This window comes from Ornithorhynchus anatinus, chromosome 1 (genome assembly GCF_004115215.2).
Source record: "Ornithorhynchus anatinus isolate Pmale09 chromosome 1, mOrnAna1.pri.v4, whole genome shotgun sequence".
Classification (NCBI taxonomy): Eukaryota; Metazoa; Chordata; class Mammalia; order Monotremata; family Ornithorhynchidae; genus Ornithorhynchus; species Ornithorhynchus anatinus.
The window spans coordinates 136740278-136766024 of record NC_041728.1 but is presented as its reverse complement, the minus strand read 5'-3'; the positions used below and the strand labels follow the sequence as shown (position 1 = coordinate 136766024).

Here is a 25747-nt window from a genome sequence, read left to right as displayed (position 1 = left end):
AGTACTTAGAACAGTGCTTGGCATGTAGTAAATGTTTAACAGATGCCACAGTTATTAATAATATTATATTTTCTAAAATTCAAATGAATTTTCTTGTCATACTCAACCACTCCCCAGTCTGTTTAAAATTGACTGTCCAACTGGTTTTTTGACAGAGGATGCTAGATCAGACCTATATATACACGGCTCTAAATCCAAATTCATTCATTCATTCAATCATATTTATTGAGTGCTTACTATGTGCAGAGCACTGTACTAAATGCTTAGAAAGTACAATTCAACAACAAATAGATACAATCTCTACCCAACAACGGGCTCACAGTCTAGAAATACGTGAGGTTTGTGAAAACCGTAAACCCAAAATGGAAGTAAGAATCTGCCACACACTGTCCAAATTTTTGTATCAGAAGATCTTTCAAAAACTACATTTTAGCAAGGAGATTTTTTTTCCTGGTATTGATGGTTTTATTTTGGCTTGATGCTTAGATTCCACACCTGGTATCCGTGAAATCCCAAGGACCGGCCTTGTCTGCCTCTCAGTCAGTCCACGAGCAGCCCACAAAGGGAATAGCAGGGTTCCAGGAAGCTCTGACAGTGACGTCTCACCGTGCTGAGATGCCACGACAGAACTCGGATCCCACCTCCGAAAACCCTCCTCTCCCCCCTCGCGTTGAAAAGTTTGACCGAAGTTCTTGGTTACGACAGGAGGAAGACATCCCACCAAAGGTAACGCCCCTCAGGTGTATTTTATCCCTCCGCACTCTCACAGTCGGACAGAGGCAGCCAAGGGGATCACCGTTATCCAGCGTTTTATAGGCAAAGTACATCCCCATCTTTTCGTTAGCAATTCTTCATAACAGACCTGAAGTAGGTTGAGATTTTTCTCCCCATCTGCTGATAAGGAAACTGAGGCACGGGAAGGTTAAACAACTTAATAATTATGGTATTTGTTGAGAGCTTATTTTGTGCCAAGCACTGAACTAAGCACTGGAATAGATACAAGGTAATCAGGTTGTCCCATGTGGGGCTCACAGTCTTAATCCCCATTTTACAGATGAGGTGACTGTGGCACAGAGAAGTAAAATGGCTTGCCCCAGGTCACACAGCAGACAAGTGGTGGAGGCGGGATTAGAACCCACATCCTTTGACTCACAAGCCTGTGCTCTTGCTACTCATAGATCCAAGATTAGCACTTAATGACCCCCAGTTCCCAGACAGCTACTTCAGCTCTGCTGCCTCTAAACTAGGAGGTGGGCATGGGTCACTGAGTCACCATATTGGTAAGACCTTTGCACTGCATTGGTTTCCATTAAAAGAGGCAGCTTCTTCCGGACTTCCTTCTGAGTTATAAGGGGTGTGGACCTGTGAGTTGAGTGCTCAACCACCGTATTAACCAAGGACCAAGGAAAGAGAGCCTGTGACTCACAATGGATGAGATTTTTTCACCGGGAAAACCATTTATTCATTCAATCAGTCATATTTAGTGAGCGCTTACTGTGTGTAGAGCACTTTACTAAGCACTTGGGAGAGTACAAAATAATAAACAGTCACATTCCCTGCTCACAACAAACTATATGCTCCAGTAAAATCATGTTTCCTTTTAAACTGACAACCTCCTATATGAATCCAGTGTAAATGACTGATTTGGGGAGAAACGGGTTGTTCAGATTCAGTGTGCCATTCTCGTTAAGATGACTGACCTGTCACTCCAGTACTAGTTGACAACGGAAGCCTATCACTGATAAAATCATGTTGAGTGGTCCTCCGGCATAAGAATAGAAATTTATTCATTTCCTGTCTTGGACAATAGATGCCCTGGTAGCAGCATTGAGTTGGCACTAGATTGTCATCTTCTTGAGGAGTCTGCTTACATTTTCAAAACCAATTCTCATTTTAATTTGGCTGGCATTCCAATGATAGCGGCTGTTACCCTCAGCCAAAAGAGCTTTCAGCCCAAGGAAAAGAATTGTGGTTGTAAGTGGTGTATCCAACAGTAAAAATATTCAGAATTAAGAATTTTCAAGATCTCTGACCTTCACACTCAACCTTGCATTGCAGTGTGTGGAGCAGAAGTAAGTATAAGCTCGCTGTGGGCAGGGGTTGTCTCTCTTTATTGCTGAATTGTACTTTCCAAGCGCTCAGTACAGTGCTCTGCACACAGCAAGCGCTCAGTGAATGAATGAATCAGTGAAATCACATTCACTGGTCAAGAAACTGAGATCTAGGTTCTTAAAATCAAAATGTATTCACTTCCTGTTTCCCCCAGTCTTTTATTTGAGCTTCCATCTTTGGAAGAGTAGGGTATAAGGACATAGTTTTATGGGGATGTTATATCTGATGTAACTTTTTTATGGTATTTGTGCAGTTTTTGAAGTAACTGAGCACCGGAGGAGTTGAATGACTTGCCTAAGGTAACATAACAAGAGAAGTAGCATGGCTAAGAGAAGCAGTGTGGCTGAGAGAAGCAGTGTGGCTTAGTGGAGTGAGCACAGACTTGGGAGTCAGAAGGACCTGGGTTCTGATCCAGCCTCCGCCACATGTCTGCCGTGTGACCTTGGGCAAGTCACTTCACTTCTCTGGGCCTCAGTTCTCTCATCTGTAAAATGGAGATTAATAGTGTGAGCCCCACATGGGGCAGGGACTGTGTCCAACCTGATTAATTTGTATCTACCCCTGTGCTTAAAACAGTGCTTGGCACATAGTAAGCAGTTAACAAGTACCATAATTATTATCATATTTATTATTATTATAATTGAGTGTTGGATCCAGGATTCAAACCCAGGTCCACTGACTCCCAAGTCAGTGCTCTTTCAACCAGGCCATGCTGCTTCCAACTTCAGGTTTCTGGTGAGGTACTCATTTTCCCCCAGACTGAACTTTGTAGCTGAGAAGATAATAATAATTATGGTATTTATTAAGCACTTACTAACCAATCACTCTGCTAAGGCCTGGAATGAATAAAAAATAATCAGCTCAGACACAGACCATTTCCCATGTGAACCTCACACCATCAGTGGGTCTTGGAGAAGGGGACCCATCCTCCTCATACAGATGAAATAATAATAATAGCAGTATTCATTCCCCTGTCAGCATGGCACCGAGAGAATTTCCAGTACTCTACCAATTTCAACAGGAGGGAGAGTCAAGCAGAGGCCTACCCATTCCATTCCTAGCTTGGTCAGTGGCTAGCAAGTGGAAGGCAATCTGCTACAGGGCAAAACTCACTTGTGCTGGGCAGCAGCAACATGCGAGAGAGTCGAGGGCGGAGACTCAGGTTTACTGCACGGAAGGAGGCAATGGTAGACCACTTCCATATTTTTACCAAGAAAATCCTATGGATCCACTACCAGAATGATTGCAGATGGAGGTGGATCGTTCTGGGAGAGATGTGTCCGTGGTGTCACTATGGGTCAGAAACGATGGCATAAGACAAGTCCGAGAAGGCTTCTTGAAGGAGATGTGCCTTCAGTAAGGCTTTGAAGCAGGGAAGAGTAATTGTCTTTCAGATTTGAGGAGGGAGAGTGTTCCAAGCCAGAGGCAGAATGTGGGCTAGCGTTCGGCGGTGAGACACGCGAGATGGAGGCACAGTGAGAAGGTTAACACTAGAGGAGCGAAGTGTATGGCCAAGGTTGTAGAAGGAGAGAAGTGAGGTGAGGTAGGAGGGGGCAAGGGGATGGAGAGCTTGGAAGTCAAGAGTGAGGAGTTTTTGTTTGATATGAAGGTGGATGGGCAACCACTGGAGTTTTTTGAGGAGGGGGTGATATGTTTCAAACCCCAGGGAGAGTACAATGCATCAGAATTAGCAGAAACTTTCCCTGCCCATAATGAGCTTACGCTCTAGAGGGGGAGACAGACATTAAGAAGCTTGTTGTGGACAGGGAATGTATCTGCTTATATCATACTCTCCCAAGCATTTCGTACAGTGTTTTGCACACAGTAAATGTTCAAAAAAATACGATTGAGTGAATGAATGAATGTCATGATATATAATTTAAAGATATGTACATAGGTGCTGTGGGATTAGGGTGGGGTGAATATCAAATGTCCAAAAGTCACAGATCCAAGTGTGACTTTCTTTCTGTGTCTCTTTCAACTAGGAGGGAGAACTGAGACAAAAAGGGGTTCTGGATAGTCCACTGAGACAGGGATATTTCTGCTAATCACCCCTTCCGGTGAAACTCCAGCTCAATCTCGGCTGCCCTTGACCTGGTGCTTACACCACAGGATGGCGGGTTTTATTCTTCCTCCCCTTCTTCAACTGAACTCATTTCTTTCAGGTGCCTCAACGAACAACTTCCATATCCCCAGCTTTAGCAAGGAAGAACTCCCCGGGAAATGGCAGTGCCTTGGGAACGAGGCTAGGATCACAGCCCATCAGAGCAAGGTAAGGAAGACAGCGGAGGCATGAGAGAAAACCTGCCTGGCTGCTCATAGGTCACCCAAATGATGCCACGGGGCCGCTAGCTAAGCTGGGGAAAGGGAGTGCATTATCGGAGCAAATCAAAGTGGAAAACACAGAGCTAGACTGAGTCTATCACACAACCTTATTTAACCAGCACCTCAGGGATAAATCAATCAGTGGTATTTATTGAGTGCTTCTTAATTGCAGAGCAAGGCAGACGCCAGAAAAAAAGGCATCCAGACACACATTTTCCTTAGCTCCAGGTCAGCTAACCTGCCCTGGGAATCCTTGAGGAACTTCAAAATTACTGTTGGTTGAAAAATCTAAAATTTGCTCTCTGAAATAAATTCTCAACATGGGCCTTGTCGCTGGTAGCCTGCTGCGGGAACTGATATAGTGCTCACTCAGAGAACTGGATCATTGAATGAATGAGAACATCCAATGCCCTGTGTCTTCAAAGGTTTAGTTAAATGTGAGGCTCTTAAAGGTCTGGATTTCTGAACATTCTCTGAAATCAATTTGTCTTCCACCTGACAGGTTGCTCACTGTTTTATTAAGTTTTCCAGCTCCACAACAGATTTTTTTCGGTCAGAACGAGTAAATCACCTCCTTGCAAAGAAGTCTCGGTAATAATTAAAAAGTAAATATCCTTCCTTCACTGCCTGGAATGCCTATGAAGATTTGGCTTCACATGGGTGCCATTATCTGCTCCTTTACTCCTGATTTTCACAGATATGTTTTTTTCCTAATAATCGCTGACCCTATTTAGGAGTAATTGAAATGGGAAACAATCTCCAATGATGCTGCAGGAGGACAAGCCTTCCTAATAGAGTGGGCCAAGTGTTCATAATAAAAGAAACCTGATTCTTAGAAGAGAAAATTAGAAAAGGATCTTATTGTTTTTGAATATGAAATAATCTTCCTTTTCAAGATGATCAGTCTTAGGAGATGGCCATTTACAAGTGAGTAGGAATGAGACAGAGCAGCATTAATCTTTACAGGACAGATCCGCCAGTACGTTTCCCTGCCTCAGACTTTCAATGAGCCGTTTTCTTCCAACCACTTTGTCAAATTCACTGCAGTGCTGGTGTTGCTAGGCAACACTGCAAGCAGCTGAGCAGGATGCCTGGAACTGACTGTGCTCATCCTTAGCCAAAGGAATGCCAGTGTTCCTGCTTAGAACTTTATTAATTAGTCACTTGTTTGAACAGTGATAAACCCCTACCTAATTAGGGATTTTCCTTCTGTCCTTTGAACCCTGGCCCTAGACATGCTTACTTGGCAGGATTTAGAATAGTAGCTCCTGCAGTTGCCTGGCTTCTTGTAGGCTAGTAGATTCTGTAATCAACATGTCTCGCCCTCATAGCAGGGATTTCAGAGGAGGGGAAGACTTTTTTGTTGTAGAGAAAGCAGCGTGGTCTAGTGGAAGGAGAATGGAGCTAAGTGTCTGAGGCCCCGAGCTGGCTTTGCCATTTGTCTGCTCTGTGACCTATGATCTGATTTTTTTGTGGCTCCTCATTTGTATAATGGGGCTTCATTACCCATTCTCCCTCCCCCGTAGACTGTGAGCTCCTTGTGGGAGAGGGTCAATTCATTCATTCATTCAATCATATTTATTAAGCGTTTACTGTGTGCAGAGCACTGTACTAAGCTCTTGGGAAAATACAATAATAAAGAGTGACAGTCCCTGCCCACAACAAGCTGACAATCTAGACAGGGGAGACAGACATCAATGCAAATAAAATTATAGATATATGCATAAGTGCTTTGGGGCTGGGAAGGGGAGGAAGAGCAAAGGGAGCAAGTCAGGGTGATGCAGAAGGGAGTGGGAGATGAGGAAAAGTGGGGCTTAGTCTGGGATGACCTCTTGGAGATGTGCCTTCAGTAAGGCTTTGAAGTGGAGGAGAGTCACTGTCTGGCTGATTTGAGGAGGGAGGGCGTTCCAAGGCCAGAGACAGGACTTGGGCTAGGGGTCGGCCACGGGACAGACGAGACCGAGGCACAGCGCCCAACCTAGATAGTTTGTGTCTATCCCAGGACTTGGCACATAGTAAGCACTTAACAAATATCACTGTTATTTTAAGGATCATATTTTTTAAAAAGAAAATGGCAAGGTTGAAGACCCTTTGTAGTAATTTGGGATTTGAGGGGATGCTAACGTGGTCCCAGGGTCTCTCTTCCATATGCTATTCAAATCCTGTGACCTGAAGGAAGGTCATAGTCCTTTTGATACATTTACGTGTAGACATGTGGACAGAGAAGCAGCACGGCATAGTGGATAAAGCATAAGCCCGGGAATCAAGAGGTCATGAGATCTATTCCCAGCTCTGCCACTTGTCTGCTCTGTGGCCTTGGGCAAGTCACTTCACTTCTCTGTGCCTCAATTGCTTCATCTATAAAATGGGGAATAAGACTCTGTGCCCCGTGCGGGACAGGGACTGTGTCCAACCCAGTTTACTTGTATCCACCTCAGTGCTTAACACATAGTAAGTACTTAGCAAAAACCATAATTGTTGTTATTACATGTTACACTGGGGTTGGGATGGGACCTTGTGGCTACACGGAGGTCATTTGCTGTACTAGGAAGGAGGGAAGGCGGTTATAGTGCGAGGAAGAAAAAGACTGAGCCACAAATAAGAAATCCCCACACCCACATCCCAGCAGCAGCTAAGTTCTACAGGACCCTCCTTTTTTCCTCTGTCTCTGTCTCTCTGTCTTCACCTGTCTCTCCTTACCCTGCTGTGTTGCAGAGTTTCTCTTAGGAGGTTCGAGGGGACAGAATTTTAGAGGTTTTCCATTGCCTCAGCATTTACCAAGTGTTTGCATTCAGGGACGCATCAGACAGTGCTGGTTGATCTGAAACTTTGAAACCTCCAACTTAAATAATTACAAGTTGGACGAGAGGCAGATATGACCAATCCACCTTGATCTCCTCAGGTGTCCAGTCCTTGCCTCCTTTTCTTATGCATTTAGCTGATACTGCAGACATCTGCCGTATTTCCATCTCCCACTGGAGTGTTCAGTGATTCTAGTTATGGCCTATCTTTCTCCACACTCTCCTAAGACATGCAGGGTGGCCTAGCAGCAAGAGCATGGTCCTGGGAATCAGAAGGACCTGGGTTCTAATCCTGTCTCTGCCATTTGCTGTGTGTGACCTTGGGCAAGTCACTTCACTTCTCTATCCTTCAGTTACCTCATCTGTAAAATGGCTATTAATAATAATATTGGTATTTGAGACTGTGAGCCCCATGCGGAACATGGACTGTATCCAACCTTATTTGCTTGTTCCTCTCGGCACTTAGTACAGTGCCTGGCACTTAATAAGCACCTATCAAATACCATTAAAAATCCCACCTCACATGGTGCACACATTTTAGGCTTCTTTAAATATCTGTATTTATGAACCTTACTCTGCTACCCATAGAGACCTCCCCTATACCTGCTAGAAGCGGGAGGCCAATTAGGCTCTTAGAACATATCAAAGTCCAACTTGTAGCAATCACTCAAATCCCAGGCATGTATTCACTCATCCCGCACACCTCCTTCACGTGCACCTCTTGATCGTTCACGTTCCTGGAGGGAAGGGCCAGTCAGCTTCTGGTCAAGTGAGCCAAATACCAGATCGTACAGTCGAGTCAAAAACAAGCTGCTTCTCCCCCACATCCTTTTCTCTTGATTTTTAAAAATTATACTTAATTTCCTACTCTATAGGAAACTTGTTGCAGATGTTGGTTAATAGGCATTTCAGCCACTTGCAAACGTGATAGTACCAACATTCTTTCCATTAGCGTAGTGGATAGAGCAAGGGCCTGGGAATTAGAAGGTCATGGGTGCTTATCCGGGCTCTGCCACCTGTCTGCTGTGTGGTCTTGGTCAAGTCACTTAACTTCTCTCTGCCTCAGTTCCCTCATCTGTAAAATGGGGGAGATAAAGACTGTGAGCCCTATGTGGGACATGGACTGTGTCCAACCGTATTATCTTGTACCTACCCTAGCGCTTAGAACAGTGCCTGGCACATAGTAAATACTTAACAAATTCCATATTTATTATTACTAAAAAATGTAAGGTAAAAAGTAAATAAATTCAACTACCCAGAGTTAGGTTTCCAAAACAGGATGGGGGTGGGGAGGGAGTGAGAGGCAGTAGGAAGGAAGAATGCCTGGAAGGAAACAACCACCGAGGTTTAAAGTTTCTCTGGGGATAAGATAGTGAAATAGATAAAATCTTCTCTTCAGCAGTAGAAAAATAAATGTTTAAATGAAAATTTCCCTGATTTATCTTCAGTGTCCCAATACAGAGATTGACACCCTCCCAAGTATTTTAACACTGGATCTCCTTGATTTCAAGCATTCGAATGGCGCTTTGCATACAGCAGGCACTCAATAAATGCTGTTGATTGATTGATGGGATCCCATTGTTCATTCTCAGTCAGAACCCTGCAGACTTACAAATCCTTAGCTTTTGTTCGGGGCTTCTTCCATTCAACTCTTCTTTCTCCCTCTGATCAGCAATCACTGACCCCACTATCCTATAAGCCAAATTCCAGCCTTCCCCCTGAGCATGCTAATGTCCTCAGAATGTGTTGTCCAAGATTCCCTTCCACCACTTTTGTGGATAATAATGTTGGTATTTAAGCGCTTACTGTGTGCCAAGCACTGTTCTAAGTGCTGGGGTAGATACAAAGTAATCAGGTTGTCCCATGAGGGGCTCACAGTCTTCATCCCCATTCTACAGATGAGGTTACTGAAGCCCAGAGAAGTTAACAGACTTGTCCAAGGTCAGAGCAGACAAGTGGTGGAGCCGGGATTAGAACCCACGACCTCTGACTCCCAAGCCCGGAAACTTTCCACTAAGCCACGCTGCTTATATTTGACCTCTCTTAGAGATGCACCAGACTCATCTTACTGATGGAAGATTGAGCTCTGCACTCTAATGTGCTCTGCAGTCTTCTTTTTTCCATGTATATTTATGGTTATTTGAATATTTGATTTTTACAGAGAATGTATAACTTGTCCGCCCCTCTATTCTCCACATGAATAGTCTTAGTTCAATTTGAAGTTCTAGTTTGGTACTCCATGGCTTGAATATTTACAGAATTCTCATTCTTCAAAGGAGCATTGCTTGCCCTTAATACTCAGTCTTCTTAATTTCCTATTTGACCCCATGTAAAACAGTGGATCTGTGTACTTTTCCAAAGCCCAAATGACACTGTACACGAGCATGGTCACATCTCAGAGAAAATATTTACTAAAATACTAACAATAATATCGAATGAACAGATCTCGTGTAATGTTAATGCATTTATCAGCATGGCCTAGTGGAAGGAGCTTAGCCTGGGAGTCGGTAAGTTAATCGAATTTTTTTAGCACTTAAGGTGTGAAGAGCAGAGTACTAAGCGCCTGTGAAACAGTGATGGGAAAGTCACGGGGAGGACAGGGTTTGTATGGGAAGATAAGAAGTTCTGTTTTGGATGTGTCAAGGTTGAAGTAACAGGAGGACATCCAAGTAGTGATGTCTTGAAGCAAGGAGGAAATGCGAGACTGCAGAGAGGGAGTGAGGTCAGAGCTGGAGATGTAGATTTGGGTATCATCTGCATAGAGATGGTAGTTGAAGCCATGGGAGTGAATGAGTTCTCCAAGAGAGTGAGTGTAGATGCAGAATAGAGGGGCACCAAGAACAGAAGCCTTGAGAGACACCAAAGTTAGGGGGTGGATGGCAGAGACTGAATTTCTAGTAGTCCTTTCCCTCTCACTAACTGGAGTGTGACTTTGGGGAAATCACTTACCTTCTATGTGCCTCAGTTGCCTCATCTGTATATTCAAGTGTGAATATATTTTTATACACATATGAATATGTGTATATTCATCCCCATTTATATACTCCTATTATCTTATATCTATTCTAGCACCTGGCATGAAATAAGCATTAATAGAAAATAGTATTATTATTTCATAAATTATAGCTTTAAAACCTTCTGTGGAGGTGAACAGGAGAGTCTAACGTGTGTTGGCAAAATACATCTTCAGATGTGCAGAAGCTGAAGGGTCATCCACTAAATCAAGGACTCTGAGTGCCTGGGAAAACTAAATTATTCTATGATGAAATATTTTTGCAAACCAGCACATGCAACAATATTCTTTTCTGGCTATTTGAGAAATTTAGCTCTTGCTATTTATTTGTTTTTAAATTTGTATAGTGCCTTTTCACTTGAGAATCAAGAATCAAGCATTTTAAAGTTCTATTTTTAAGTTCTATTTTTAAGAGGCATTTTTTTCCAGAAGTTTGAAAATAATCAATCGAAAATAGAATGAGTCTTAGAAAATAGAATGAGTAAATAGAATGAGAAGAACGTTAAAATATCGCATGCTGTGCTTTCTGCACATAATGAAGGAGGTCATTGTTTTGGATAAACAATTCTGCAGATGATCAGCTCGCAGTCTTTCAAACATGCACACCAACTTCCTCAGACGTGTGCTCGCTACAGTCCTAATCAGGATGTCCCTATCACCCAGTCTGATAGATGACAAGAAAAGGTTCTCTCCCTCATCCTCAGAAAGCAACATGGCATAATGGATAGACCACAGGCCTGGGCATCAGAAAGTCATGGGTTCTAATCCCATCTCTGCCACTTGTCTGCTTTGTGGCCTTGGGCAAGTCATTTCACTCTCTGTGCCCCAGTTACCTCATCTGTAAAATGGGGATTGAGATTGTGAGCTCTACATGGGGTAGGGACTGTGTCCAATGCGATTTGCTTGTATCCACCCCAGCGCTTAGTACAGTGCCTGCCACATAGTAAGCATTTAACAAATACCACAATTATTCTTATTATCAGTATTATTATTGTTAAGAGAGAAACCCCTGAAACCCACGGTTAGTGAGCAGTCAGGGGAAGCCCCAGAGGACAGCATGGCTTCGTCGATAGAGGACAGGCCTGGGAGTCAGAAGTCACGGAGGTTCTAATTCCTCCTTCACCACATGTATGCTGTCTGACCTTGGGCAAGTCACTGAACTTCTCTGTCCCTCAGTTCCCTCATCTGTAAAATGGGGATTCAGACTGTGAACCCCACGTGGGGCAACCCCATTACCTTGTAACTACCCCGGTGCTTAGAACAGTTCGTGGCATATAGTAAGCGCTTAACAAGTACCATAATCAGTATTAGCATTCTTGAGTGGGTAGGGGAGTTTAAAAAGCCTATAAAAGGCCATGAATCCTACAGGATCGGTTGGAAAGAAAGGAGGAAAGATCCGTGGGTAATCGGATGAAGTATATTAAGTAGGACGGGAAGGAATGGGATCAGATGTTGAAGGGGATGAAGAAAGACTCTGAAGTGGGTAGGAGGGAAGCTCCTCACATAAGCAAGAGATAGTAAAAATTTTTCTGGAGCGGATAGGAGGACAGAGTGAAATGACTTGCCCAAGGTCACTCAGCAGACAAGTTGCAGAGCCAGGATTAGAATGCACATCCTCTGACTCCCAAGCCCGGGCTCTTGCCACTAGGCCATGCTGCTTCTCTCTCTGATTAAGGAGATGGGGAGGCCCTCAGGGTCTCTGGTCCGGTTCATTCATTTATTCTGTTGTATTTATCAAACACTTACCGTATGAAAAGACACTGTCCTAAGAGCTTGGAAGAGTACAAAGAGATGACTGTTGACCCATCTGGAAGATGAAAGATCCTCACAAGAAAGTGAATAGAGTAGGCAGAAAGATTTTAGCAATTCAGTACCTGGCCACACAAGCCGCAAAGGGCATGGTCTTATGCACATAATCAGAATTTGGCTTCAAGGCCAAAGTTTCCAAGTCTCGATTACATTTCCCACATTTGCATTTTGTATTTTCATGCCCTCTAATAATAATTTTGGTATTTGTTAGATGCTTACTATGTGCCGGGCACTATACTAAGCACTGGGGTGGATGCAAGCAAACGGGGTTAGACACAGTCCCTGTTCCCATTTGGGACTCACGGTCTCAATCCCCATTTTCCAGATGAGCTAACTGAGGCCCAGAGAAGTGAAGCAACTTGCCCAAGGCCACACAACTGACAGTGACAGAGCCAGGATTAAAACCCAGGTCCTGCTGCTTCCCAGGCCCATGTTCTATCCATAAGGCCACACTGCTTCTCTGGGAACATGTCTACCAACTCTGTTTTATTTTACTCTCCCAAATGCTTAGTATAGTGCTCTGCTAACAGTAAGCATTCAATAAATACAATGGATTGTTGTTATTTCCATCTCATTAATGGGGAGAATGTATTTCAGTATTTTTCTAAGAAATCCAACTTAAATTTGAAGATCCGCCCCAAAGGCCTCTGAGTTTGCAATACTGACCCCAGCATTGGCGGGAACCTTTAGATTCCTGCGGGGTCTCACTTTCAGGGGCCATTAAGGTCCAGACTTCCAGTGTGTTCTCAGAATGTGAAGAGAGAGAAAAGAAACAGGGCATACCCATCTTCTTCAACAGATAGTATCTCCATATCGGAGAAGAGATTACAGCTGGGGAAGCAGCTGGCATAGTGGATAGGGCACGGAGTAGAAACAAAGTCCCACTTGCAGCTCACAGTCTAAATAGGAGGGAGAACAGGTATCTAATCCCCATCTTGCAGATGAGGTAACCGAGGCACAGAGAAATTAAGTGACTTGCCCTAGGTCACCTGGGCAGGTACGTGGTGAAGCGAGGATTAGAATCCAGGATCTCTGACTCCCAGGTCTGTGTTGTTTGCACTAGGCCGCACTGCTAGTAACGCTTTGAAGGTGAGGAGACAGTGGGAGTCTTCCAGCTATGAAGTGGGAGGGAGTTCCGGCCAGAGGAAGGATGTAGGAGAGAGGTCATCAGCGAGATAGATGAGACTGAGATATAGTCAGTAGGTTGGTTTTAGAGGAACAAAGTGCACGAGCTGGAATGTAGGAGGAGATTAGAAGGTTAGGTAGGAAGTGGAAACCTTAAAGCCAATGATAAGGAGTTACTGTTTGGTGGATTCGGTTTGGCAGCTCCGAGCGGAGCTGTGGAAAAACAGATCGCTCAACCAACCCTGAATGGCGTGAGGGCTCTTCTCAAATATACAATGTGGACTCGGATTCCAAGGAGAACACTGACTTCAACTGGAGGCTTGATTACAAATTGTAGAGCGGACAATGAGCCTGTGTTTGCAGACCACTGGCATTAAGACCACCTCTGGGGGACAACTACACCTGGTCTACGAAAGCAGCCTTCAGTGTATTTGCTTGACTGCTTTGAAGTTGGCCATTCACGCCGTTTTGAAAAGAAAAGGAATTTAAGCCCAAACCATGCACCGTATCATAATTCCACCTGACATCCCTCACCAAGGAATTTCTAGAATCGCCATCGCCATGAACCTCCCTGTGGTTACGTGGAAACCCAGCAGTAGATGCAAGCATAAAGCCTGGAGGGAGATTTGGTGAAGAAGGTGCCCTGGATATGGGTGTGTTGTCTGGATCTTTACTACTGAAGTTAATACCTTCAGAGACTCAGGTCTGCCCCTTAAACACTTTGTTGCTTACCCCAGACCCACTATGCTTATGTAAATATTCTTACACTCTACGACTTTCCCTCTCCCTAACCTACTTTAATATCTGTTGCCCCCCGTAGACTAAGCTCCTTGTGTCAGGAGTCACATCTACCAATTCCGTTGTACTTTTCCAAGCACTTAGTACAGTGCTCTGCACCCAGTAAATATGATTGATTGATTGGTTGGAGCCGGGAACAGTTGCATGTGACCGGCACATAGTTCAGGAGGCTGCAGCTGCAGAGATCGGCGTTGTGGATAGAGCACAGGCCTGGGAGTCAGAAGGTCCTGGGTTCTAATCCCGGCTCTGCCACTTGTTGTGTGAATTCGGGCAAGTCAGTTCACTTCTCCGAGTCTGAGTTACCTCAAGTGAAAAATGGGGATTGAGACGGTGAGCTCCAAGTGGGACAAGGACTCTGCCCAACCTGATTTGCTTGTATCCACCCCAGCGCTTAGTATAGTGCCTGGCATGTAGTAAGTGCTTAGTAAATACCCGTTATTATTATTATTATTGTATTTTTGTCCTACTTAGACTGTGAGCCCCATGTGGGATGGGGATTTCGAGCAACCTGATTATTTTGGATCTATCTCATTGATTGGCACATAGTGGGTGCTTCATAAATACTGCTATTATTAGTCCTAGTATTGTGGTATTTGTTAAGTGCTTACTATGTGCTAGGCAGCTTACTAAGTGCTGGGACTATTATTAGTATTAATAATAAATTTTATACACATGAAATAAATAATAAATAATAAAAATAAATATTTTATACAAATATCAGTACTGTGTGTATTCTAAATTATTTACATTAATGTCTGTCTCCCTCTCTAGACCGTAAGCTCCTAGGAAGTAGGGAACGTCTCCACCAACTCTGTCGTAGTATACTCTTCCAAGTGCTCTACACAAAGTAAGCCCACAGTTTTAAGCGCTTAGTACAGTGAAAAGCACACAGTAAGTGCTCAATAAATGCGATTGAATAAATACCACTGATGATGGTGAAGTAAATCTATTTGTACTTTGGTTATTTGAAATCAGTCATATTTATTGAGCACTTACTGTGTGCAGAACACCGTAGTAAGCGCCTGGGAGTGTACGGCGTAGCAGAATCGGTAGACACGTTCCCTGAAATCTGAAATCACGAGCCGCAGATCAAATGCTTGTCTCTTTGAGCTTCAAAGGGTCAAAAACGGTCCACGTGATTTTGTTATCCAGACTAAGAGATCTCCCGGTGGAGGTTCTTAGTGCCTTTCAGCCTTGGCGTTAGAAGGCCTCCCTCCCTCCCGCCGTGAGAGCCGAGGAATATTCCGTCTCTGTGCTTTGGGGAAAAGGTGGCGGGAGGTCCCCTCACTAACCGCTGTGGTCTCTCTCCTCTGCGCGCGGTCCGTGTGCAGCAACCCTGACTTGAGGAGGACGGAGCCCATCCTGGAGAGCCCCTTGCAGAGGACGAGCAGCTCTTCCAGCTCCAGCACGCCCAGCTCTCAGCCCAGCTCCCAAGGCGGCTCCCAGCCGGGCTCGCAGGCCGGCTCCAGCGAGAGGAACCGAGTCAGAGGTGAGGCCTCTCTTCTCCCCCGCTGGGGTTTTTTTATATTATATTTGTTAAGCTCTTACTATGTGTCAAACACCATTCCAATGTCTGGGAAGGCAACATGGCATAGTGAATAGAACACGGGCCTGGGAGTCAGAAAGTCATGGGTTCTAATCCCAGCTCGGCCACTTGACTGCTGTGTGACCTAGGGCAAGTCACTCCACTTCTTTATGCCTCAGTTCCCTCATCTGTAAAATGGAAATTGAGGCTGTGAGCCCCACATGGGACAGGGACTTTTTCCAGCCCAATTTGCTTGTATCCACCCCAGCGCTTAGTACAGTGCCTGGCACGTAGTAAGCATTTAACAAATATCATCATCGTTATTATTATCATTAGAAGACTTAAGTAGGTACAAAACTCTGGACCGTAAGCTCGTTATGGACAGAGAACGTGTCTGCTAATTCTGTTGTATTGTACTCTCCCAAGCACTTAGTACAGTGCTCTGCACATAGGTAGCGCCAACTAAAGACCGTTGGTTGATTACAAGTTAATTAAGTCAGACGCAGCCCCTGTCCCACATGGGACTCCCAGAAACAGCGATACATGGATTCTAAACCTGACTCTGCCACTCGTCTGCTCTGTACCTTGGGTAAGTCACTTCACTTCTCTGAGCCTCAGTTCCCTCATCTGTAAAATGAGGAGTAAGACTGTAAGCCCTGTGGGGGGCAAGGACAGTGTCCAATCTCATTATTTTGTATCTACCCCAGTGCTTGGTCCAGTGCCTGGCCATAGTAAGCGCTTAAATACCACAATCATTATTATTATCATTATTAAGTAAGAGGAAGAACAGGTATTTAATCTCCATTTTACAGTTGAGGAACTGAGGCACGGAAAAGTGAAGTGACTTGCCAAGGTCACCCAGCAGGCAGTCGGTAGAGATGGGATTAGGACCAGGTCGCTCTGACTCCCAGGCCCATGCTCTTTCCACAAAGCCATACTGCTTCTATTTGCTAACTTTCTGCCTTGCTGCCAGTGATCACTTAGAGAGGATACTGTATGGGAAAGGGCTTAGCACAGTGCTGTGCACACAGTAAATCTGAATGAATGAGTGAATAAATGAATAAAAGTGCCTCAGCAGAGGTACTGCTGGGGCCGTGACCATCACCCCACATCCCTGGTACCATCTCGTCTGGGTCAGCCCCAAGGATAAGACAGGAAGGAACCAAGAGACCCACTTTCTTAGCATCCTTCGTGTTCCCTCTTTTGGGGGTTCCTGGGCTATTCCCCCGTTATTGGCTTCACATTCCCAGTTAATTTCCTCCTTTTCCGCTAACCCCAAATTCTCCAAGCCATCATTTTTTCTGTTACGGTGGCAGTGAGCTATGCTTTGCCTTATAAAACACCCTCTTGGGCATCCCTGGGAGAAGAGAATGCGGCACATATGTCAATTTCATGTTTATTGGAAAGCAGAATCCATTTATCCGGACTTCAGGCTCCAACCCAGCAGATAAAGATCTGCAGAATATTAGAACCATTGAGCAGAGTCAATCTTGACCTGCTCGTTTCTTGAATGTGACAGTATCACCTACTTAGGAAAAAAATCACTTCTCTCGGCTCCCATTGAAGTAATTTATCATAAATAGTTTAGTTTCATTAATGAAGTAACCCCTGGAAAACATCAGTGTTTTCCTACTAATTAAATGTGATGGTACTTTGCTTCCATTAATCACAGTTCCTTCCTGCAGAACTGCAATTTTCAGAGGGTAACTTTAAGTATGAAGGACATTGCCCTTTAAGTGTCACTTGGTGAGTTAGGATGTGTCCAGGGCCTCTTAGGGGAAGCATCATGGCGTAGTGGATAGAGCCTGCACGTGGGAGTCCGAAGGACCTGGGTTCTAGTCCAGGCTCCTCCACTTGACTGGTGTGCGACCTTGGGCAAGTTACTTCACTTATCTGAGCTTCAGTTACCTCATCTGTAAAATGGAAATAGAGACCGGGAGCCCCACATGGGACAGGGACTGTGTCCGACCAGATTTCCTTGGGTCCACCCCAGCACTTAGTACGGTGCCTGGCACATGGTAAGCTCTTCATAAATACCACAATTATTATCAGTATTTTAGAATAGATATGGGAACTCTGATCAGGCAGGCCTTATTTGTATAGGAAACAGGCTAGGAAGAGGAAGGAGTCTATTTTCAAAAAAAAAACTCCTGTCCGAGCATCACGGACTGTCCCTCTGCCTAAATAAATAACCCTATTTATTTTGTTAATGAGATGTACATCACCTTGATTCTATCATTTTGTAATGAGATGTTCATCCCCTTGATTCTATTTATTGCCATCGTTCTTGACTGCCTGTCTCCCCCGATTAGACTGGAAGCCCATCAAAGGGCAGGGACTGTCTCTGTCTGTTACCGATTTGTACATTCCAAGCGCTTAGTACAGTGCTCTGCACATAGTAAGCGCTCAAAAAATACTATTGAATGAATGAATGAATGCCTCCATTCTCCTAGGTCATTATTTTAATCCATCTCACACGCAGAAGTCAGAAGTTCCAGATTTCTTTTATGTAAAGGGTTTTAATGAAAGCATTTGTAAATGATTGGGCTTCTCCATTTTTAGCGTATTTATTCCAAGTTCTTATACTAAGATTTGATCATCATCATCATAATTGTGGTATTTGTTAAGTGCCTACTATTTGCCAGGTACTGTACTCAGTGCTGCACCAGATACAAAAGAACCAAATCAGACCCAATCCCTGTCCCTCATGGACTTCGTAGCCTAAGTAGGTGGGAGAACAGGTATTGAATCCCCATTTTACATTTGAGGAAGCTGAAGCACAGAGGAATGAAGTGACTTACCCAGGGTTACACAGCAGGCAAGGGAAGAGCCGATAATAGAACCCAGCTCCTCTAACTCCCAGGGCCGTGCTCTTTTTACTAGACTTTGCTGCTTCTTATCACATCCCTTTAAGATGTTTTATATACATATATCTATCTATCTATCTATCTATATATACATATATCTGTCATTTCATTTATTTGTATTGATGTCTGTCTCCCCCCCCTTCTAGACTGGGAGCTCGTTGTGGGCAGGGAATGTCACTGTTTATTGTACTTTCCTGAATGCTTAGTATGGTGCTTTGCACACAGTAATAAATACAGTTGAATGAATGAATGAATAAATAAATGTCAAGAATTTTCATGTCCACTTGGTAATGGATGCAGCAGGGGTGCCAACCGAGTGAGTGACATGCCCCAGTCCCCAGAGGTCCACTGAGTCACTAGCCAAGTATTCCATCTGACGTGTTAACTCCTTTCAACGCAGCATGGCTCAGTAGAAAGAGCACGGACTTGGGAGTCAGAAGTCATGGGTTCGAATCCTGACTCTGCCACTTGTCAGCTGGGTGACTGTGGGCAAGTCACTTAACTTCTCTGTGCCTCAGTTTCCTCATCTGTAAAATGGGGATTAAGACTGTGAGCCCCACATGGGGCAACCTGATTACCCTGTATCTACCCCAGCGCTTAGAACAGTGCTCTGCACATAGTAAGCGCTTAACAAATACCAACATCATTATTTCATCCATCCCCCCTCCCAGCCCCACAGCACTTACGTACATATCCGTAATTGATTTCTATTAGTGTCTTTCTCCCCTATAGACTGTATGCTCCTTGCGGGCAGGGAATGTGTCTGCTTATTCTATTGTATTCTCCCTAGTGCTTAGTGCAGTGCTCTGCACACAGTAAGCACGCAATAAATACCATTGATTGAATGAATGAATGAATTGAATGTACTAAGCGCTCAATACGTATGATCGGCTGACTGACTGACAGAACCTAGTTCAGTGCTTAGGACCCAACATGTTCCTTAAAGAGAAAGTTTTGAGACTGAGTGAGAGGCTGGTCTGCCCCCAGTCTTTCTCTCTAGACTGTAAGCTTGTTGTAGGCAGGGAATGTGTCTGTTTATTGTTGTATCATTTGCTCCCAAGCGCTTAGTACAGTGCTCTGCACACAGTAAGCGCTCAATAAATGTGATTGAATGAATGCAAGAGGAACTCATCCACGGGTAGTCAAAGCTCACAGTTGGGATTGTAGCATTTTGCTAACAAACATTTGCCCTTCTTTTCCTTCCCACCCCCCGACCCACCAAGCAGGCAATACCAAACCTGAAGGATCACCTGTGCTCTCCCACGAGCCCTCCAAAGGGAAACCGGAAGAGACCAGGGACATTACCCGACCTAGTCGACCTGCTGTGAGTCTCAATCTCTCTCTTTCTCTCCTTCATTCTATTTTAAGCCCTTGGTATTTATCATGCGTAGCCTCGTTCGATTCAAAGAACCAAATTCATATGACAGAGAAGCCCAGCACATTGAAGCTACCCTATCTCTTGTGGAACAGACCCACTGGATTGACAGGAAATGTGAGGGGTTCAGGGAATTCATGGAACGTTATTCAGTCAAAGCTGTATATGACAGTTATTAGATTATTTGGGTCCTAATTTTTCTTCCACCTCCCTCTCTGTTTCCTGAATTTTAGTTATTTTTATGTTTACTAGCCTCTTCCTCAGAGGTGATTTTGGGAAGGGCAGTCAAATTTATCCCTCAAAGGCAGTTGCGGGGAGGGCAGTTCTGAAAAGCAATGGGGCCTAGCGGAAAGAACAAAGTCCTGGGAATCAGAAGAACCTGAGTTTTAATCCCGCTCTGCCACTTATCTGGTCTGCGTCCTTGGACAATTCACTTAACTTCTCTGTGCCTCAGTTCCCTCATCCTTAAAATGGAAATTAAGACTGGGACCCCACTTGGGACATGGACTTTGTCTGACCTAATTATCTTGTATCTTCCCCAGCGCTTAGTACAGTGCCTGGCACATAGTAAGCACTCAATACCATACAAAGGGCAGTCAGATCTTTCAGATTAGCTCCTTAATCACAACTGTGGCAGCAGATTTGCTGGGAAGTGTTGAAAGCTCAGCTACAGTGAAGTGTGGTGATTATCCATGGATTTGGCAGCACCGTGTTCTCTCCAGGTCGGGCACTGTAAATAATCAAGAGTTAACTGCATGTTTTTCCTGTTTGCAATTAGGTATTATGAAGTTAGCTCTGACCCCCTTTGGCTCTTTATCATCCTCCTGACTGGCCCCAAATGATCTTACAGAAAGCTGGCCACGCTGATTGAAAAATTAATTTTGCAATAGTTCCTGTGTACCTTTTATTTTATCTTTTTTTTTTCAGGAAAACTCATTAAAATGGTCCCCACAGGCTTTCTGGTTTAACTTGATGTTTGTATTTTGAAACAAAAATGTGTTGAAATCAATAATGAAATGAACTTGCCCCATTTTCTTTTTTACCTGTATTGATGTTTTGCTGTGTATAACATTTTTATTCATAGCATCATTGTACTAACTATTCTAATTTTGTTTCTGACTTGCTTGCCCTTCCTCTGGCATTTTCTTCTGATGCTGATTAATCTTCCCTTACTCTCAGAGCTATAAGAAAGCTATAGATGAGGTTAGTGATATCTTTTCTCTGTCAGTCCTACCTTTGCAAGGTGACTATTTAGAGTGCAATATATCAAATGTTGTTTTCCTGGAGTGGTTGTCCAGAAAAGGTGGTGAATTGGAACAAAATGGAAACTTCACTCACTTGGCATGAACTACTCCATTATAAGCTTGTCGTGGGCAGGAAATGTGTCTGCTTATTGTTCTATCGTGCTCTCCCAAGCACTTATACAGTGCTCTGCACACAGTAAGTGCTCAATAAATATGATTAAATGCATGAATGAATGAATTGAATGAAAGTTGTGAGCTGTGATTGCATTTGACTCAGCCAGTGGGCTTCCAGAAATCCCCATGCAGACTTCTTGGTTAGTACCATCCCACGATCATTTGAGCTTAAAAGATCAGCAGTTCCAGACTGGAAGCTCTGCCTCCCTATCAGAGTTAAGATCAGTAGGTGATTCTGGATCCCTGCGTAATTTTTAAGCACTTGCTGGAGGCCCACTTCTCTAAACTCAACCATCATCTGACTCTGTGCTCTAGGGACAGAAGGACACAATGTAATGCTTCTAGTTTATAATAACTGTAGTGTTTGTTAAGCGTTTCCTATGTGTCAAGCACTAAGCGCTGGGGAACATGCAGGATAATCAGGTCAGACAATCCCAGTCCCACACAAGGCTCCCAGTCTAAATAGGATGGAGAACAGATATTAAATCTGTATTTTACAGATGTGGCACAGAGAAATTAAGTGACTTACCTCAGGTTGCACAAGCAGACACGTCGGAGCCGGGATTAGAACCCAGTTCCTCTGACTCCCAGGTTCGTGCTTTTCCACTAGGCCACACTGCTTCTCTCGAAGTGTATGCGATGGTACTAGGACACGTAAATCCACTTCAACGAGCATTAAGAATAATCTCAACGACAGAACAGTGTCGGCAAGTCAAGCGGCTGCTCAATGGAGACATTTTTCCCACTTAAAGACTATAGCTTCGTTATTTGTGGGGATTTCCTAAAAGGACTGAATGAAAACCCCATGTTCTGTTAGATCCCCTGCAAACACTCACCTTAGTGGTTCTATTAATGCAAGAAGTCTTTTGGAAACTATTTCAGTTACGTGGAGTGAGTCATTCTGAGGCATGCCACTGCATCGTGGAGAGTGACAAGCAGCATGGCCTAGTGGTTAGAGCATTGGCCTGCGAGCCAGTTATAATCCCGGCTCCTCCTCTTGACCCTGGGCAAGTCCATTAACTTCCCTTTGCCTCAATTATATATCATCTGTAAAATGGGGATTCCACCCTTGTTCTCCCTCCTGTTAGACTGTGAACCCCATGTGGGACAGGGACTGATAATCTTCTGTCAACCCCATGCATGTGTTTGGTGCACAGTCGGACTGTGAGCCCGTCATTGGGCAGGGATTGTCTCTATCTGTTGCCGAATTGTACATTCCAAGCGCTTAATACAGTACTCTGCACATAGTGAGCGCTCAATAAATACTATTGAATGAATGAATAAATCAACTTCCACAATTACTGTCATTATAGAGTTTCATCCTGTTGGGCAGGGGGGCTCAGACTGAAGAGATGCCATAATGGTCATGAGCTCTGCCCATAGGTAGACATGGAGCTATTATCGCATTTGGATCAGCAAGTTTCAGTAATGGCTGTATGATATCAGCCCTCCTGAAATATAGTATGTGACACCATGTTGTCTTACTTTGGGTGGTTTACAAAGTGGGTAGAATGCTGAGCTACTCCTCTAGACTGGAAGCTCCTTGTGGGCCGGGGATGTGTCTGCTTATCGATATATTGAACTCTCCCAAGCACTCAGTACAGTGCTCTGCACACAGTAAGCGCTCAATAAATGCGGTTGAGTGAATACTCCGGATAAAGGGCAGCCGTGTTCATAGGACAGCCAAACATGATGCCCCACAAAAGCAAAAAGCTTTTCCTGCAGCTACAGCTAGTGATATGAGAAGGGGAAGAGGAGCCCATTAAAAATATGTCCTTCTTAATAAGTGTGCTCCTTTCTTCATGAGGGAAAAGAATGGGGGTTACCGTGGGGTCAATACGCTTTCATTTAGACCGCGTAACGAATAAGAAGGCACCGCAACACACATCTGCTGATGAAATGGCCGTGTGCGTGTGCTTTAAAGCAACACTAATGAGCCTCCTGATAGACGGATGACAACTGCCTGGGGGCAAGTCTCTGCATTTGGATTTCATCAATATAACAGATTAAAAGTCTAGGGCTGCTGGGTTCCATCTGGATGTCTCTGTCTCGTATTCCTAGGTTTTCACGTTGGTTTTTAAACAGTTAAATCACCTCTCCAGTAGTCCTAACGCAGTGGCATTTAGACAACTGGGGTGAATTTGAGAGGCTAAAAATAACGAAAACGTGCATCAGCAAGGACAACAACCGGATGTCTTAAGGGTCATAGCCTTATTGTGTACTTGGAGATTTTTGCCAAGGTTCTTACATGAACTTTTCAATTAATCGAATGCCCCTTTGAAATATATTTTCTGCCAATGCTGTAAAATTCTTTACCATCTCGGAAAAGTTAAAACAGCTGTTTTAAATGCCCTGCTGTGGAATACATGGCAAATAGATTAGTAGATTTAACAAACAGTAATTTCATTATTAATATTTGTTCAGGCTGTAGCATTTTTTGTTTTTTTTTTCTTTTTTTACCAGAGAGCAGTTAGAAGTCCTACAAAAAAAAAAAAAGATTTAGTAAGACCCTAGTTTTCAGTTGTCTTTCTTTGATACTTCATAAGAGATAAATTTTGCCTAAAATATTATAGAAGAGCCCAGATCATTTGTTTTAAAAGGAGATATAAAGAAGCATCTAATTAAGCAGAATGTTCATACTATGTCAGATGAAATGAGTTCTGTGATTCTTGAAAGTACATTGAATTGACTCCATTAAATATTGAATCAGAGGATTCCTTACAATAAGGACTCTTTAGCTGCTGTCTGGTATTATATACTTTGTTACCTTCTCTTGGTTCTGTAGAAAGCCACGCACTTTTAATACTGAAGAGCCCTCGCATTCTTGTCGAATACTTTTTTATTTTTTACTCCAAGTTGGAGGCAGTGAAGCAATGCAGTTCTAGAAAGAGGTCATTATACAGAGAAAGTGGATAATGTCAAAGAATTAAATATCAATTTTTAACTCAGGGATGTCAGTGAACCCCAGATTATGGCTGCTTCATGTAACAATGTTTCTACTGCCTGTGCTAAAGCAAGTTATTAAAAATGAAATGGTAATGAAACATCCAGTTAAGTTCCCTGACTCATGCTAAGGCAAATTATTTCTACTCTTAGCTCATTGTGGACAGGGAATGTGTCTACCAACTCTGTTATATTGTACTCTCCCTAGAGTTTAGTTCAGTGCTCGCACAGAGTAAGTGCTCGATAAATACCATTGATTGATTCTAGACTGAGGACGCCTACATATTTTTTCAAGTCACTTCTAAAAGTTGGGGATTTCTGAAATCCCCTCTATCTTCCTCTATGGATTTCTGCCCCCTTTATCTCTAATACTGAGTAAAAATTAAGTTGTACTCTCTGTCTTTGCAGCAAAAATGTAGGTATTTTATGAAAATCCGGAGGGAAAGTTTAAATTACAGAAAAGCTTACTATTCCGTTTTTTTCTAGTCTGGAGAAAATGAAAAAGCAGTCAGTTTGAAAGATTAAAGAGCATGCAGCCGCTCCTCCATCAAGGTTAGGCTGCAAAGATTATGACACTTTAGTCAGGAACGTCAGAGGCTGAAAGAGGATGCCACAGGCTGATTGATACCTACAATATCTTGAAGCATGTGGACAGGGCAAACACAGAATTGCTGTTCACTAATGGCTCCATCACCAAGAAGAAGGGTACCCATGGAAGCTTAAAGTTGGTAGACATCAGAACCAAGTGAACATTTCTTCCTACTGTGTGAAGTTGGGCAAGCCACCTCACTTCTCTGTGCTTCAGATACCTCATCTGTAAAATGGGGATTAAGACTGTGAGCTCCATGTGGCACAGGGACTGTTTCCAACCTGATTAGGTTGTATCTGTACCCCAGTGCTTAGGTCAGTGCCCGGCACACAGTAAGAACTTAATGAAAACCATTAAAAAAAGATTTCTTTTGGGAGTACTGCAGGCAGAAATTATCCATTCCAGAGGCGGTGGATAAATTTATCATCAAAAGATCCATAATTCTGAGGGGAGGGAGTTTGACTTCAGAGGAAAAAAATAGGGATATTAGGAAATACACTGTCATTGATGAGAATGGATATCAAAGAGCCCACCCTCATGGTCTTCCTCATGACATTCTTCTAAGAGTTTTAGGGATTAATACTAGAGACAGAATACTGGGGTAGATGTGTTTTTGCTCTGACCTAGTATGACATTCCTTATAGTCTTATGTTCCAACTGCAAATGAATTCAATAAGCGTACATTGAAAAGAGCAGGCTTTGGGATAGTGGAAAATGTTTCTAAATGGCTCTCCTTTTTGGTCCCAGGTTTCTAATTTTCTTTGGTTGAGAAAGACCAAATGGCTGGATGCAGCGATGATCTTAGTCTGAATTGACATAAACAGTTATCATGGCTATAGATTTTATTATAGTTCACTCACGAAATTATCGGCATTGGAAATAACATCTTTAAAACCATATTCTCTCTTTAATTTGTATTTTAAAGCATTGCTTAATTACAACTAACATTTTAACAAACAGCCGTATTCCATAAAACTCAGCAGAAATATGTAAGTCAAGTGACTTGTAAAGCTGAGCCACTTAATAATATTGGCAGTGAAATTTACT

General features: G+C 43.5%; 1 protein-coding gene across 10 annotated transcripts in view; it reads left to right on the top strand.

Annotated features, from left to right (window-relative positions):
* Positions 1–25747, top strand: part of TNIK (TRAF2 and NCK interacting kinase) — a 484943-nt gene that overhangs the window by 404214 nt on the left and 54982 nt on the right. For 4 of the 10 annotated variants that reach the window (XM_029061394.2, XM_029061416.2, XM_029061364.2 and 1 more), the window contains 5 exons: positions 487–726; positions 4278–4384; positions 15315–15472; positions 19599–19699; positions 20930–20953. In XM_029061394.2, coding sequence (XP_028917227.1) covers positions 487–726; positions 4278–4384; positions 15315–15472; positions 19599–19699; positions 20930–20953 — 630 coding nt within the window. The remainder of the gene's footprint in view (positions 1–486; positions 727–4277; positions 4385–15314; positions 15473–19598; positions 19700–20929; positions 20954–25747) is intronic. The other 6 variants (XM_029061401.2, XM_029061369.2, XM_029061407.2 and 3 more) reach the window with 4 other exon arrangements.